Source organism: Etheostoma cragini, chromosome 7 (assembly GCF_013103735.1).
Source record: "Etheostoma cragini isolate CJK2018 chromosome 7, CSU_Ecrag_1.0, whole genome shotgun sequence".
NCBI lineage: Eukaryota > Metazoa > Chordata > Actinopteri > Perciformes > Percidae > Etheostoma > Etheostoma cragini.
Window position 1 is genome coordinate 12,958,347 of NC_048413.1, and position 17,698 is coordinate 12,976,044.

General features: G+C 41.6%; 1 protein-coding gene across 7 annotated transcripts in view; it reads left to right on the top strand.

Moving 5' to 3' along the window:
- Positions 1 to 223: 223 nt before the first annotated feature.
- The window catches only part of LOC117947513 (ERC protein 2), a 142,014-nt gene continuing 124,539 nt past the window's right edge, over positions 224 to 17,698 (top strand). For 3 of the 7 annotated variants that reach the window (XM_034876499.1, XM_034876501.1, XM_034876503.1), the window contains exons 1-4: positions 225 to 362; positions 2,566 to 3,709; positions 7,620 to 7,643; positions 7,777 to 8,532. In XM_034876499.1, coding sequence (XP_034732390.1) covers positions 2,846 to 3,709; positions 7,620 to 7,643; positions 7,777 to 8,532 — 1,644 coding nt within the window. In that variant the 5' untranslated portion in view covers positions 225 to 362; positions 2,566 to 2,845. Of the gene's footprint in view, positions 363 to 382; positions 771 to 2,565; positions 3,710 to 7,619; positions 7,644 to 7,776; positions 8,533 to 15,384; positions 15,460 to 17,008; positions 17,054 to 17,698 lie in introns of those variants that run through there. The other 4 variants (XM_034876500.1, XM_034876502.1, XM_034876496.1 and 1 more) reach the window with 3 other exon arrangements.

Below are 17,698 nucleotides of genomic sequence, written 5' to 3' on the forward strand. Positions count from 1 at the left end.
ACTCGTTTTCCTAATTTACTAGTGGCATGCCTGGATATGTGTTGCCTGGTCTGTATGAAAGTTGGAATGCACTTCCACTTTTTTCAGATTTTGGATTCGTGCCGCTAAGTGCCATGCCAAACTGACGCTCATGTAGGTGTATGCAAAAAAAATACACTTTCCCATCATAGCTGTGCGTGCTGCCCCACCACGCCGCGTATAGGTCGCGCATGCACGCGCCAGCTTGGTAGAGCGCGCCCACGCGGAGGGACCCGATGGCAGGACAGGTCACGAGAGAGCTGATCCGATGAGATCATGGAGCCGGCGCCGAGGTCGGACAGAGTACGGTTAGGACTTCACGGTGATGGAGAGGCGCCTGTCCGGTAAGCTAGAGCACATGTTGCGTGCACACCTACTTTGTGGCATCATTTGACAACATTATTTAGACAAATTAAACTGTGCTTTCAGTTTGTGTGGGAGATTAATTATTATGTAAGGTAGGCTACTAGCTCGAAGTCATGTAGCCGTGTGCATATGAGCAAGAAACTAATCCTTCATGCCGTGGTCGTAGTAGAGTTATTCCGGCGTGTGTCACACGCACAACGACCGTTCCACTCGTGCCACCCGTAAAATATAGTGTAGTCTACTTTGTTGTCTGTTAGGTTGGCTGCTAGTTTTGAGCTGTATGAGGGAGAAAATATTACAATGCAAATTAACGGTTCACGCTATTGCATTTTTGGGTGGTGACTCGAGTTTTCTCTTCCCGGCAACAGCTGGCTGCCAACTAACAAGTAAGTGCAGAGCTTTAAGGCTGAGTGAGACGTTTCCGACTTTTTGTATTTTTGTATTTTCATCTGCACTTTTTGTCTTTGTTGAACCATACTGATGACATGAGGTAGCTATACAGCTGCGTAAATCTGGCGCGTGCCCTTTGAAACTGACCGGTTACACTATACTCCATTTTAATGCAAATTATATCTTAATCCCTAGACAAAGCTTTAATAGGAGCAAGCTAACGTGTTTGCACTTTCCTTGTTTTAAAAGGTTCAGAAACATTTATCTTTGGGATTTTATTTTATCATCGTTGATTTTTACAAATGCAAATGCACAATTGGTGTTTTCCAACATTATACACAGACTTGATACCTCCATTTCTGGCACACAGGGCTACATTCGTTGTCTCAAACAATGATGGATAAGGGATTGACAGCTATGTTATGACTGACAAGCAGACTTAACCAATCTCTCAGTTGCATCCAGTGCAGTGACTCCCAGCGCCCTATCCTTTTGGATTAGAGGAGGGATTATCATTTGGATTTGCCTCTGCTTTGCAGTCAGTCCCCAATATCTGGTCCATCAGGGTTGTGCTTGCTTTAATTTCCTGGGAATACTTTATTTACTTAATGAATGTACAGCATTTTGCCTCTAAGACAACAAATCACCCACAATTGTGTTTGATATAAATACTTAAATGCTGATTGTATCCGAATATGGGAACGGTCCATGCTGTGTTTTTCTAGTTTTATTTAGCCTGAATCAGCCCTGATAAAGTCTGACAGTGAGCTTTGCAAGTGCCTGACAGGGATGGCAGATAATAAAGACTGGTCTTCCAATTCCATCTGCCATGGCCATAGGCAATTACACTATTTTGTCTCTGTTTCCCTCAGACCTGAGAAGGTATTAGAATGCAGTGTGATATACTGTACAACAGGAGAATGAGTGCTGTCCATGGTGCTGACATGGTCAAGGCAGTCCCGTTTTTCTTTCTTTCACCATCTATTGTGGTGACTGTGGCTGTGCACTAGGCATTCTGTAAATAATGAGTGAGAAACCAGCAGTACTCTATGCTACACTACTAATTTATAGTCCGGTGATTAAACAGACATAGTTTTACTGTCCACCCATCACTCATCCAATGCTGTTACTTATACTCAAACTGTACTTATGTATGTCTGTACTGTATTTATGTTGCTACTGTACTACAATAGAATTTGTATAATCCATTTGAAATAATCTCCTTTTAACCTAATCTTATTTGTAACCTACTGTCATATAATTTACATTTAACGTTTTTATTTATTTGTTATTGTAGCTATGTAATTTTTTTTACTTTATCTACTTGCTCTTTTCTTACCCTTATCTGTTAGCTTGAATGTGACTCTGAGAAACTAAATAATTTCCCTGAGGGGATCAATAAAGAATTCTGGTTCTGATTCAGATACTGATTACATCAGAGAGGATTACAGAGTACTGTAGTACTAGTAATATTTTGTAGTTTTTCACTAGATCATTGGTCTCCAACCCTGCTCTTCTGGACCCACAGTCTTTATTTTTTATTTTTTGAATTTAGGCAAAGTTGTTGTGCAGTTGCTTGTGTTTAGACAGTCTTTGACAATTTAGTAGTCTTTTAGAAATGTTGTAAAGTAATTTTGGAATCAGTATGAAACTTGGTCTTATATTGAGAATAGTATCCTAAAACAAAATCCAGACCTATTAAACATATATTGATGCTGCGTGTGATATTTTTTGATGATGGTCTGATGATTGGTCTTTCTCTCAATGTTTGTCTATTTCTGACCTGTCTAGAATCCATGATGTCCTGCACTGTAGCTGAAACCACAATACCTCTGGCCTTTGTGTCTGGGAGCCCTCTAGCCAACAGTCACTGCCATCTTCTTCTAATAGAACTAAATAAGACTCAGCCTAAAGCCCTGAACAATCAGGGATGGATAGGGGAAAACTGAGAGGCTGAGATGTGGCCTTTATTCTAAACCTTGTCTTTTATTCTGGTTCCAAAAAGGGACATAGAAATATTCCCAACCTTAACAGTTTTGTCTCAGAAGTCCACTTTTGCCATATAAAAATAATGCCTTTAAACATTAGAGCCAAGCCGGCTCAGAGCAAGCTGTCTGCTGCCCCAAAGAGTAGTGGGCACACTGATGGCAGCACATCTCATGCACGCTTTTCCAGATACCCCAAACAGGGCAAAGGCAAACAGGCTTTAAGCTCAGCACCAGGATCCCGCTCGGGACTAGAACCAGGCTCTGTGTCAGGGGGTGGGCCAGCCCCAGTGAATAAATTGGCAGGAAGTCAAGGCTCTGTGTCTAGGCCAGGTTCAAAGGCCAAACCTGCCACAGCAGCAGACAAAGGAGCAAGTCGTGGTTCAGCAACAGCGCCAGGGGGTAAAACCCTGTCTATGGAGAACATCCAGTCTTTGAGTGCTGCCTATGCCACATCAGGCACCATGTATCCTTGTGAGCGAGATTCTTTGGAACCCTCTGGTGGGTACCCAAAAGGCACCATGACGCTGGGCAGGAGTACCAGTCGCTCCTCCTACACTAACCGAACACTTGCCGTAGGCAGCACCCCAAACATCACCTCCTCTGGGCTACATCAACAGTCAGACCCCTATGGAGACCAAACCTTGCATCCTGCAAGGACTTCCAGTCTGAGGCAGCCGTCTGGGAGACATTCACAGGCTTTGGATTTGGCTGGACGGGGAGAGGCTTCCTCGTTCGATCTAGAGTCTCAGCTGAGGGAGTTGCAGAGGGAGAACGACAACCTGAGGAGAGAACTAGATATAGGGAGGGATGGAAGGATGGGCCCCAGCATGAACAGTGTCAACTTCTGGACCCCAGATGTGAAAAGAGACAAAGTGGTTCGGCGGGAGGAGGGAGTGAGGGCCTCGGTTCTGAAGGACCAGTACAGGACAAACCAAGAGGATTTGCAAGTGAGAAAAATGACAAATTGAAGTTTGTTTCAAAAATGCTATATTTCCACTTTAAGGAACAAATCTTAAATGGCTTTGTGAAAAACACAAGCATTTTCATCTTTCAAGTTTTTACTGCATCAAACGCTTCACAACGTCAGTATGACAGTAAGTCACTTTAACATCAGCAATTATTTTAGAGAAGATCACATTTTTCAAATGGTGGAAATCTCATTTTGGAACAAAACTCTCTGATTTTTTTGTGGCTCTGTGCACGCATCACATTCAGACTTTTGAACCGCCCATCTCTTCTGCACATCATACCTCTCACAGCGTACCTTTTATTCCTGTCTTCAAGGTTGCATTGAAAGGCTTCTGTGCAGTTCATTTGTAAAGATGCTTGCTGGGCTCAGTGCTGTCTGTGTTGCCATGGGAACGGACCCTAGTGGCAGCCATTCAGCAGTGTTAGTCAGATTCTAAAAAAGCTCACAGCTTCTCCTGAAGGGATAGTGACCAGCCTGTCCTGTGCCACCTCTCCCTGGAGTCTCTTCCACTCAGTTTGAGGCATTATCCATCTGTCTGTCTCTCTGCATACTGCGTAGCTACTGCATATCGGTTCTTTCTTTGTCTGTCTTCCTTCTATTTTCTCTCTCACCCGTTGCCAGCCTTCTGTTTCTCCATTTGTCTGAACGGCATCTTAAGTCCTTGCAGAGGCGTAGCACAAAATCCCGGATCATGAACATAGGCATCCTCTATGGGCCTCTCCCCGCATCCACAGCTATTCATTCTAGTATCTTTGTGGGGCCCCCCTCTCACATAAGGGCCCTGGATACTCAGTCCCCTTTCTCCCCCCAACTCCGACGCCCCTACTTCCTTGTGTGTCTGTGTTTGTCTGGTGGAAAAATAGATTTGTTTTAATTGAGCGATTAGATGTATTTCAGCTTCTTTCCCACCATCCAGCTGGTGTAGTTTCTGTTGAATCTGTTCTTCATCTCTTTCACACAAGCATGCAAAAACTTTCATCATACCTGTCCCCTTCCATCTGACATCTCCCTCTTGTAACCAAGGAGCCACCTCTGCATTTGTATTTATATCTTTTTCATCTCACATTGTCACACACACACACACACACACACACACACACACACACACACACACACACACACACACACACACACACACACACACACAAACACACACACACACTTTCCCTGTGATTTTGACATAATGAAAACGAAAGTTTGAAAATAAACACAGAATAGTTATTAGAATGAGAATTAAATGTGTGTTTGCCGCTGAACTACTAATGTGGAGATGCGTATGTCTGTGGCGTTAAAATGAAGCAGGGCGGTCAATGTTCCTCACTCTCAGTGTGTCTGCAGGCACTTGGTCCTGTCTGTGATGGGTGGATGTGTTTGTCTCTGTTCTGCTCCTTCAAGCAATAGTCCCATTCAACGAGTGTCAACACATTGATCTCTCCCACACGAACACACTCACTTGTACCATCTTTTTCACCTTCACCCTTTTCTTCTTTTATCTCTCTTTTATCTACTGAAACAACTCAGAGTACAGTATCTTTAGATAAATGATCACATAACCTTTATGTACACTTCCAAGAATGAAAGCATAGGTGTAGAAAATATATATCGTAGGCTACTAGAGGCTGAATGAGCTTGTTTTATTAACAGAGATCTAAACCGGCATCATAGAATCAATTTAAAGATCTTGGAGAACAGTTACATCGGAAAAGTCACCATTTGACAAATAAAAACAAAAGGGCTGATAGAAACCAATTAATGTTCAAGTTATGATACAGCCTCCTGACATTATATATAGCCTGTACTTTTTTCCCTTTTTTTGCCAACAAAGTTTTTATTTAAACAAATAAGCAAAAGTACACCCTGTACTTTTTCCTGATGCTGAACTCAGCATCTTGTTTAACACCTTCTTTGATTGAAGTTCATACTGAAAATCAATGTGACATCTGCCCACGGGTTAGATAGTTTGGTTGTCCATAAACTAAACATTATTTATAATAAAACATTATGTTAATGTCAACCTTACTCCTCTTTTCTTACAGACACACACACACACACCTAGGGATTGTTCAGCTCCAACTGATAATGATCACCCATTAAGTTGCTACCATGCCCTTCTGTTTCTTAACCCAAACCTTAACTCTCTCTTATGTTATAAAAGCCCCATAATAAGTCAGAAATAAGCCCAGTTTCATTCAATTACTTTTTAAAACACAAAAGCTATACCTCATGCAGAATATGTTATTCTAACATATCTGCTGTCACCTCACTCTCCATTTTCGCTTCAATCCCCCATCTTTATTTTCATATGATCACTTTTATCCTATTTTCCTTCTCTGTTTTGCCTGTGTTTGGCCCTTTGAGACACTGGGAAGAGTTCAGTCTGACAGGAACAGTTTGTAATTAGCATGAGGAATGTCACCTTTTCTCTCAGCTGCAATGACCAAAGTTGTCCCCTGACCATCTGTTTGTTTGGTGTATGTGTGCATGTGCCTGTGTGTAAACTTGTACATATGTATATGTTTGTGTGTGTGTGTGTGTGTGTGTGTGTGTGTGTGTGTGGAGGATTTTCCACCCACTCGGACTTGATATTCAGTGCTAGCTTGTTGCATTGATTATCTGTGTTCACCCTCGCCTTTCTCCTACATCACAACTCTGCGTCCTTGGTACTCTGTGCTTTCTGGACTCGAGCAGAGGAGGAAGAATCTTTGAGAATAGATAGAAAGAAGTAATATTTTCACAAAGATGAAAATATTAGTAATTTAACTTCAGTTTAGTGTGTGTGTCAATGAATATTTGCCATGTTGAGGAACATGCTGTGTGTGTATTTCTGTTTCTTTTTTTTTTTAGGTTCTTTTTTGGGCTTTTCCGCCTTCCATTTTTGACAAGACAGTTAGGTGAGAAAGGGGAAAGACTTGCAGGAAGGTCATATTGAACCCTTGACCTCTGCGTTGAGGTATGAACCTCGAAAGCCAGTGTACATGTGTGCCTGCTCTACCACTGATCCAACCTGGCCACATGTTTCCTTTTGTTTAATTTCCTTATAGCCTTTTATTACCCTGATCAGTCAATCATTAAGAAAGCTGCGTCCGTGGTTTCAAGCACATTTGTCAGTCAGGAAAGTTGTGAGCTGTGGATGTAAATCAGCTTGTTGTATTTTTCACTTTGCACTGCTACATGCGGCAAAAGCAGGAATGTTGAGTGAAATGAGCCCAGCAACACTTTATCGAGGCCCATTTGTGTCACTTCGTGATCTATTGTTCAAATGATAAATGTATTGACAAATCTATCAGCAATTGCATCTTTAAACTTCCTCAGGGAATCTTTACAAACTCACATTGTGCAGACATTGTTTAAACCGATCAAAATGAATTCAATGCAAAGATCTTCCCAAGGCTGTTGAATATCACGCCATGCTACAAAACAGGGATTGTTTTATTCATTAAGGACTGAACTCTTGATTATTATTAGTTTTTCAATTATTCTTGAATAATTGTTAATTTGTCAATTTATCAGTTGATTTTTGAGTGGCACAGTTGGGACCCCGTAATTCTCATGGCATTCAGGCCAGTAACTGTTGCTCCGATTGTGTTTCTCTACTTTGTTTTAATAAATCACATATTTGTTTTCATCTGGAATAACATCACCCTTTGTCCTGTCTTCCCTCTTTTAACGTTCACCTCTTTCAAACAAACCCAAGTTATTTTGGCTTTCAGTACCTTCTGTCTTCACCCTGTGTTTTGAAGAGACATGTCCCCCCCTGGTGGCCAAATCATGTAACCATCACCCAATAGCATGTATTAATCTACATGTTGCTTTGATATTTTTCTTTCTTTTTTATATTGTCTTCATGCATGTGCATGTCTTTATTATGTCACTTTTTGCTGCTGCAGCCTCGGGAAAGCAGAAGAAACAAGGTCTGTTATTGTCCCCAGTGTATATTTTTTACGAGTGTGTCATGTGTTTAGGAATCTTTAATATGTGTCTGTGTGTTTGGTATGTTTCTGTACTGAATGAATGAATGGGCACTTAATATTTCTCTATTTGTAGCAGCTTCCGTTGACAGTTCAGGAGCTACAGGAGGAGCTGAGGGCTCACCGAGAGATGAACAGCCGTTTGCAGCAACAACGACAGCAGGGAAACTCTGGCTCCTATCGAGAAATCCATACAGACCAAGACCACAGAGGGGGGCTCAGCCCTGGCCACAGCCCCAGACAAAGCTCCAGCAACCTGCATAGTCCTGGACCAAAGAATAGCCAGAGAGCCAGCCCATCCAACTCCTACAATCCGAGGCAACAAGAAGCTGATGTTATCATTCACAGCCCTGGTTATGGCTGTAACACTGCAGTAGCTGCACAGAGAATCAGCCCTGCTAACACCCTTCAGCCTGGGCGAAGGAACAGCCCAAATCAGCCCCTGTACACTCCCAGCCAAGGTCTAGTGGTAGCGCCCAGCTCTGGTTCACTCCGGCCCTGCAGCCCCTGCCAGGTCCCCGGCTGTGATGGCTTCTCCTCACCTCCTCCTTTTGATCCATCTGAGGAGAATGTCTTTCGGATGCAGGCGGAGCATGAGCAGCAGGCCAAGGAGCTGTTCCAGCTGAGGAAGACCATGGAAGAGATGGAAATGCGAATCGATTCTCAGAAACAGACTCTGGGCGCCCGGGACGAGAGCATCCAGAGGCTGCTGGAGATGCTTCAGGGCCAAGGCCAAGGTCAGGGACACTGGGGTCGGGGACAGCCGACAGGCATCGTAACCATGGCAGCACAGGAGGCTGAATTGCAGCTGGAGAACATGCATGTGCGAGAGGTATGTTTTTCTTCCTTTTATTTTTGAGTGCTTCAGGGGGTGATCGAGTATGTATCTGAACTATTCATAAATAGTTTTTAAGTTATTTTAATAGTAGGAGTGGGCAGTATGTTGATATTTATTATCTTTCACTTAACAATAAAATCATAGTTTTTGTTATAAAACAAATCATAGTACACACGTATTAGGATTATACTTAGAATGGTTGTGAAATACTTGAGAGTTGAACATTACCTCCCCTATGACTTATCATCATACAGTCTAGTGCATGATAGCTTTTTAATAAATATGGTAATATATATGAATGGTTAAAGTAATATATTTTTTCTATATTGTCTCCATACTTATATACATATACTATAAGTATGGAGATACATATATGACCTATTTAAAAATGTGCATATTCATCCATATGAAAAATTAATAACATTTTGTTGTCAAGCATTTCATATGTATTTGCATGTGTACCTGTGAGTGTGCCTGTATTATGTTAAGTGTGGGAGCAGAAAGCAGCTCAGCAGGTCTTATCAATGGGCCAGATTAACACAATGAGAGCTCTAAGCCTGTGTTTAGCCATGCAGTTTTACAATCTGACTCGGTGTGTGTGTGTGTTTATGTGTTTGTGTGTGTGTGTGTGTACATGTTTTTCTGGTTACGCACATGCTCATATTGCGGTTGCTCAAACGCTACTTGTCTGTGTGTTGTGCATAACATTTGGCATTTATTCTACGCATGTGGCATGCAGTAACCTTGTTAAATTTTAAACAGGGTGTGTCTTTTATTGAAGCTTATCAAAAACTCTCAGTTTAAATAGAACATTTTATTTGATATTGCTATGCTCAATTCTCACTCGTTCCTGTTTTTTCTGTCTTCCTCAGAAACTCAATTTTATTTTCTGTTTGATTGAGAATTTAGAAGTACGAGTGTTCCATTTAGCAGTGGTGTAACACAGGTGTGTCTGTGCTCTGCCAGTATGGCTCGCAGTAGGCTGCTCTGTGCTCCTCACTCCTGCATTGTTTATTTTTAACTCCTAAATCTTCTTAGCCTTTAATTTATCTACCTCTCTGTCAGTGTGTGTGTTTATGTGAATGTGTGTGTTGTGATGTCCGTGCATGCCTCTGATATTGTTAGTGTCATGATGTTCTTGTTTTTCTGTCTATGTTGTTTGTCTGCCTCTCTGTTGTGCCCAGTCAGAAGGATTGCGTTTGTGTGGGTGTATGTGAGCATGCGTGCACATCTGGGGCCTGTCGGCTTAGAGTTTCTAGCGAGGACACTCCCTCGACGGGCTGCTGGTGGCTGATGGGATTTCCACCCGTGCCGGGTGTTTGGTCACTGTGATGATTTTGTCAGAGGGGAGCATGGTTGTTTCAGCCCATGCTAATGCGACCACTGCTCTGAATGTGTGTTCTTGTGTGTGTGGTGTGTCTGTGCGTAAGGGAACTAACCATGCTGTGTGTGTTTAAGAGGTGAGTACCTGTTCACACACACTCTGTGTGCTGTGCTATTTTTAACTGCTTGACAGCTTAACATACTGTGGGTGCAATGGAGGAGGAGGAGGAGGAGGAGGAGGAGGGGTGAGTGGGTCTAAGAGGTGAGAGGGAGAGATGGGAGAAAGGAGTGTTTTTCTAAGGTAGAAAAACAGGCTGTGTTTGTCTGAATATTAATGTATGATTAATGAGGGAAAACACACTGACCGCCCTGATTGAAAAGAGAGGTGATTGTTGTTCTTTCACTTTTTCCCTCGTCTCCTTCTGGCCTCCTCTCCTCTGAGGTTGAGATGGGGTGATGGAGGCTGTGTATGTGTGTGTGTGTGTGTGTGTGTGTGTGTGTGTGTTTGAGTGTAAGAGGGAGAGAGGGAGGGAGAAAGAGTTGAATTGATTGCTGCTTAAGTATAGATTTTAAATTTTAAATTTTTTAAGCCAATCAGAAGCCTGGCTTAGAGTGAAATAAACTGATTTGTAATGAGTACTAGAGTCATGTTCATATGCTGTAGAGCTATTTGAATTGCTAGTTGAAGTTATATTTTTATTGCGTTGGTTGTATATACATCAAAATGAAGACAGGGTTTAACACTCTGCATGGTCCATTACATTAGTGAAATAAAATATTATAAATGTCATTTTTAACAGTTATATAGTTAGAATAATATTAGGCTAGTCCTCCATCATTGTATTGTAAGAAGGATTTGAGAAACATGTTCTAATTAATAAAGAAATGTAGTGTTGATGTAAAGAAATGCATTGTCCTGCTTAACTGAAAAAGTTGTTTTATGTTCAGAACTAAATAATTTCTAAAAATAATTCCTGTTAACTGAGATACTATTACACATTTAATCATAGTGACAAGACACTGTCAGGCAAAACATTCAAATTTGGGGGATTTCAAAATTTAGTTTATAACATTGTGGTGAAAACTAGTCAAGTTGTCTGACAGTTTGATGTGGTTAGTGTGGAATTTGTGTAGATTTATATGCGCTCATTTACTGTAAGAAGCAGCTCACTCCCTGTGGAGGCCTCTTTCCTTTGTTTAAGAGTCGGAGGACCACTCTGACACATAAACATCATTTAGCCTTACACTTGCGCTTGTCATGGTCAGTGAAGGCAAGCTAGTGATGGTAGTGGCCCTAATAGGGGCACTACTCTTAACTCTTTTGATTAGCTCCAAAGGAAACCAGCCCAACTGCCTTTCATTACCGCGCCCATTACTCTTCTTTAAATGACCCAACTTGTTTAGCTTTTGCTGGGATAATAACTGCCTCCATTTTTAGTTCACCTCTGCTTTTATTTATTCTTCAGACATGGCTTAGGGTTGACATGGGGCTTTCTTGGTATTCTTTGCTGGTTTGAAGAGAAATGATCACGTTACAGTTGTGTTAGTTTCTTATTTTTTATGCAAGGACGGTTTAGGAGATGGGTGTGAATATGTGCCAGTCTTTGTAGGGTTGTATGATGGAAATCTTAGTAATCCTTTCTCTCTTTGTTGTACCTTTCAGGACGTACAGACCATGTCCAGATGTGAAGTTACTTTAACCACCTGTCTGTATTTCTGTGTTTATGGTCTTAGCTGCACAGACCTTCCATAGAGACATTGGCACATCTCTGTCAGCCTTTTCACTTGGTTCTTGAGATGATTACACTGGTCAGCATCACCATCATTTGTTAGAACAATGTGAAAGCCATATGGCATGGTTGAGTTCTCTATACTATTTACTGATACATTTTTTTCATTACTAGCAATGTCCACAAAGTGGCAGTGTTCTATTAGAATTGAACTAGTGTGTCAGTAACATGCACTAACTGTGAGCCTAAGTTATGTGTGATGTTACACACACACACACACAGACACACACACACACACACACACACACACACACACACACGCTGAGAGGCATAAATCTGGGCCTAATCGCCTCTCCCCAGATGCCAGGTCTCTGTAGACCCAATAATAACACCCGCACCACTGGACTGTTCCTGCCAAGCTCTGTCCTACTGCCATCAGCATGCACACACACATGCACACTCTCACTGTGAGAGTTTTGCTTGGAGATGGGCTATCTACTTTGATACCTATCGTACTGCAAATTTCATATGGTCCTTAGGGCCTCTGGATGGAGTTAGGCCGGCTATAGACTGGATGCCTCATGCGAGCGTGTCAGCTGCGTGGCATGTCTGTTTTTATTTCGGCTCCCGTGTTAACAGGTTGGAGCTCACACACTTCCTGCGTGAGATGCATGTCTCACATGCGGCTCAAGACGCACCAAAAACGCGTGCATGCAAGAAATAGAACCATGACTACGCAAGCGTGTTGGAAGCGTTTCCAGGCAAAATAGAGTAGGAAAAGATGAATCTATGTCATTTTGACACAAATATATTTAGTAGATGACCTGTTGATGTCTAACCTCTAGATTTTGACATACATGCAGATGTAAATATAATATGAAGAAAAAAAATATTTTCAAATAGGCTATTCCGCCGTCAATACTGCTGACGTTGCCTTTGCTAAAATCAAATCAATATGTTTACGTTTATGGGAAACATACGTGTGCACAGATAAGGCTAACAGTAGTAGCATCCGTCACGTTTCTGGTGTGAAAAGACAAAATGCACGCAATTGACACGCAACAGAAGCACCACGCTCAGGCTACGCATCCAGTGTGTAGCCGGCCTTAGGCCCCCTACTGGATATGAAGACATCTCACTATTGATTGGATATGTAGGATTCCTCTAGTCAAAAAAATGCAAGGGCAAAGCACTTATGGCTACCCTGTTTTTTCTATAGTATGTTTGGCTTTAGAAGTTCTGCTGCTGTTTTTGGAAGGCCCTCTCTGTCTGCCACTGCATCTTCTCTCAAACATTAATGAAACTTCAAAATGTATCTTTTTAAAACTTTCTAGTGCCACTATCTTGAGGAGAAGTGGAAGTTCCCGTCTGCAAATCCGTTTTATTTGTAATCTCTTAATCCATTTTTTTCCTTTGGCTCACTTTCTCATGCCACCAGCCTATCAGCTCTCTTTTTACTTATCTACCTTTCAGCCTGAGTGTAAATGTCTGTCCATCAACATTTCCCAACTTTCTCTTTCTTACTCCCTGGGCTGGTGTGCTATCTGTTGTGGTTTGGTTAATCTGTGAAAAGCCTGTCCTGGGTGGGGCTTTTTAGGACTCCATTTTTGATTAGCTTCTTTCAGCTTCTGCTAATGAAGCCCCTCTCAACTAACATAAGAAGACCACTATACCTTCAGTAAACACTCACAAACACACACACCAGTGCTCCCTTCTCCCCACCACACCCCCGGCACCACACCACACCACGCTCTATTGATCTCCCAGAATGTTTGAGCGGAAAAGTTTATCGGGACAAAATTACACTCCTCAAACCTTCTCCTTACCCCCTCTCTATTTCTCAGTAAGGCTTTCCCTCTGATTTCCCCATGTCTTTTAAAACTGCTCTTTCAAGCCATTGAGCTGACACGCGCACACATTTTCACATTTGTGGCAAGCAAATGTTTTTTTCGTTTTCTCTCACTGATGGAGAAGGGATGTGAATGTGATTGAAGAATGTGTGTTTGAGTATGTCTGTATGTGTGGGTGTCTATGTAAAATTCGTGCATGTTCTAGTCTGTGCATGGCATACATGACACCATTGCCTTCAGGCCAGAATTGAACCTTTTGACCGTATCCTTCCATTCAGGATGCCGGCACTTATTGCTATAGTGTTACGTTTGATCCTATTCATTCCATATGTTTGGTCCATTGACACATGTGGAGCAGAGAAGACAGTCTTTGATGACATGCTCTCTTGCATGACTTAAATTACCCCATTGTACTCTTACTGTTGTTGATAAGAAGTTAATACACACTCTCTCTCCACGGGACAGATAAATAAACACATTCACTATGACACATTAATACACATATGGTCAGTAGGAGATTAGTATTGCATCAGTGGGCATACCAGTCTGTGGGAAGCGTGCTCTGACAGCAGTAATCCCTCCTTATCCACAATTGACATCGACAAGAGGATAAAGGCCCTTGTCTTCTCCAAGAGAGGGAATGACATGCAGGTTGGAGTTGAACCCGGGCCCGCTGCGTTGAGTAAACCTCTATATATGGGCACCCGCTCTACCAACAGAGCTATCTGGGCGCCCGCCATATAATTGTTGCCCCAGTGTGGTTTCTGTCTGATTTGGTGTCTTTTCTTTACCCACTCACTGTCTGTTATTTTCCTAATTTTGACTTTGATATTGTAGGTTCTCTGTATTTTAATCTATCTGTAACTTTGGTTTGTGTATCTGTCACCCTGTTGAGAGAGGCAGTGTCTCTTCATTAGTAAGCATTAGTCAGTGTGTGGGTGTGTGATGTGTTTTTGTGATCCTATGCAGTCCAACTGGCATTCCATGTGCTCATTTTGCCCCTTTCAAGCAGCTGCCTATAACACAATCAAGCAGCAGCGGCAGGCGGCCCTTGCTTTTCTCACCTACTGTGCAGATGTACAGATTTGTTTTTTATGAAGCCTGTTTTCTGTCACCTGCAACTGATTTGGCTCCATGGTCATTTTAGAGCAAGTTGTAAATGGCGATTTTGTATTTGACTTCATTATATTGAAGGTGTTTCTGTTATGTTATCCACCCAATATACCTACATTTATACATTATACATTTATACATTTATATGAGCAGGGGCAGACATACAAATTGGTCAATCTTTTGAAATGCTTTCCATTCATTTCAGGGTAGCTGAAACTTATTGTTCTCTCTCCCCGAATAGACTTAACTAATATGACAAATACTCAACAAGTACGTTTAACTTGCTCTGTGTGTGTGTGGTCTTGTGTGTGGGCATAGTTGTAGGTCAGATCTACCATTAATTATTGATAGAAGTGTAGCGCATGTGCTGGTAGAAAGTGTTGCTTAGCAAGAGCTTTAGCCTGCCAGAGACAGTTGCGAGAGAGACAGAGAAAAGAAGTGAGAGATCAGATATAGAACGATAGAGACGGAAAGAGTGATAGTGAGAGATTTACATTCACCTATAGCCGAGTATGTATTTTTCCCATTGACGAACAGAGACTAAAAGAGAAAGCAGAGGACAGTCCAGCATCTGGGAGATACAAAGAAGTCCTCAGGAGACCTTCAAACAGGGATCATCATAGGAAAAGATCATATTCCTATGTTTTTTTTTATTTTTGCAAAAAATATATGTTTTAAGGATGTACAGTAATAGATAATGGCAAAAAGAAAGATAGAGACTGGAACTGTTCAGATCCGTGTATCTTTTTAAGTGGCTCTAAAGCAGTGGGTGTTAGAAAGTGCTAAATATGATGAGCCGCCAGGCTTATTTTTACCGAGTCCCTCCACAGGAGCTCCATCGCCGAAACCAGCACCAGGCCGATCCAGCCCAGACCAGGGCTCTGCAGACTGTCATTGATATGAAGGTACGACTTACAGTGGATCTGGAATCAACAGAGCAGGCAACGTTTTAAGTAAAGCGAATGTTAATGTGAAGTTAGTTTGCCATCAGTGAGATTAAACTGCTGTAGGTGATCTTGTTTGAGCAGTGTTTGCTTTTTAGTTGCAGCATGTTGTCTGGTTCAGTCTGTTTTATCAGGTTCATACTAACAAAGCTTTAATTATTGATATGGACGACTGTAATATGAGCAAAAGTAGAGGATCTTGTTACGGTCGTAGGGAATTGAGGACCCAAACGTAGAGACAATGGCAGGCAGGCAGGACAAGTTTGTAGCGAGGATTTATTAACAAAAAAACAGGGTACAAGCCACAAGGACAAAATGTAAAAAAACAAAGGCCAAAATCACAGAAAAGTGCACAGAGAAAAGGATTTCCAAAACAGGAACAAAGGAGCTACAGGGAAGATGCAAGGAGCACACAAACAAAACGATCTGACAAAGAATAAGGGGAACATAAAGACTGAATACACCGGGTAATGAGACAACAAGTGGCAGGTGACACAAGGGCTGGGGAACAGGTGGAAGACATCAGGTAATCACCAGAGTGGGAATACACCGGAAATAAAACTAAAGGCAAGACAGCAAAGAAAAACAGACTATCAAAATAAACAGGAAACAGAACATACAGATACTCACAAGAGACCACAAGACAGAAACTACAACAAGAGAGCGACCAAGGACTAAGATATGAAACAAATCAAAAACAGGATGGAACAGAACATGTACAAAACAAGACCAAAAATTACACAATCGCAAGACAAGACAGAAAACCAGGCTAAGAAATTAAGACAGGAAAACAGACTACCACGATAAGACAAGAAGACAAAACACCCAAACCATAACAGATCTTGCTTGCCTTGGGAATGCAGACACAAAATGGCATGCATAATCTGTCTTGCCGTTGCCTTGTGTCGGTATGGCACCCATGTAAAGGCCATTATTGGCCAATGCAGAGTGGAGCACTTATTCAATTTGTTTCAAATGTCACATATGGAAGCTTTCACTCTCATCTCAGCTCTTTGAAGTCGTGAGAGCTGTGAAAAATGCAGTTGACTCCACATGTGTCTGCATGCACACCCCCACACACACACTGAATGTTCATTCAGGAAACGCTTGTTCTAAAAGTGATTCCTTTTCAGCAAAACCACAGTTATTTTTTACACATACTTTGGGATTTGTCTGCCTATTAAAAGAGTGCACATGTGCTAGGATGTCCAAATTGTTGTAAATGCATGAGAGGCCCTATTAAATCTGACTGCATTAATTACAAAGGCAGAAGAAACATTGCCAGAAGGATTAGAAATATGAATGGGGGAGAGAGAGAGAGTAAGATGTTGATAATGAGGAGGACATATCTTCTTTCATTGTGGCATTTTGAAACTGTCCTCTGTTTAAGTTGTATTGAGTATTTTTGGCCAAATTCATCATCCCATGTGTGTGTGTGTTATTTCAGTTTCTGTGTTGTCTGTGTTGTTTCTTTTTCTAAGTGGTGTATGCTTCCGTTTTGTGATTACAGAACACCAACGCCCCTTTCTGTTTTGATCCTGACGTTATCTGGCAGGTAAAGTAATGTGTGACCACCTCTAAATCCTTCTGTCAACTCACCATGGGCTACACATTTGTTTGTGTTGTGCTCTATCACTATCATAAATTCTCCCTGGGTCAGAAGGCAGCACGATCATGTTTTGAGTCCCAGCTTTTTCTTTTTTAAACGTCTGTTCATTGGTGTTTTAGAAAGCAAACAAACAGTACAGACTGCATACAAATTATATAAAATATTACAAAAATAGTTTTACAAAACTATTTACAGTATATACACAGACATGAACACAATAGGTCCTGTATGATAAACAATTAAGATAATAATCAAAGTACAAAGCTGCTGTACATACTTATTGACATCACACCTCAGATATCTTAACCAAGAGTTAGGATAAGAGCAGAGGGGGTATTTATTGCCTAGCTTCCACAATATCAAAGAAAGGTTGCCAAGTCTTACCAAATGTGTCAATGGAACCACATAGTGTAAATCTGAGATATTCCAGTTTTAGGCGCTGCATAAAGTCTATGATCAACGTAGTGAAAGTGGGAGGTTGTGCGAGGCTAGACGTTTTTTATGTGCATTACTATTGTACCGGATGTTATTTTTTTACATTAACCTCTGTATTTTCTTTGGGCTTGCCTTGTTTCTCTTCCTCTTGTTGAG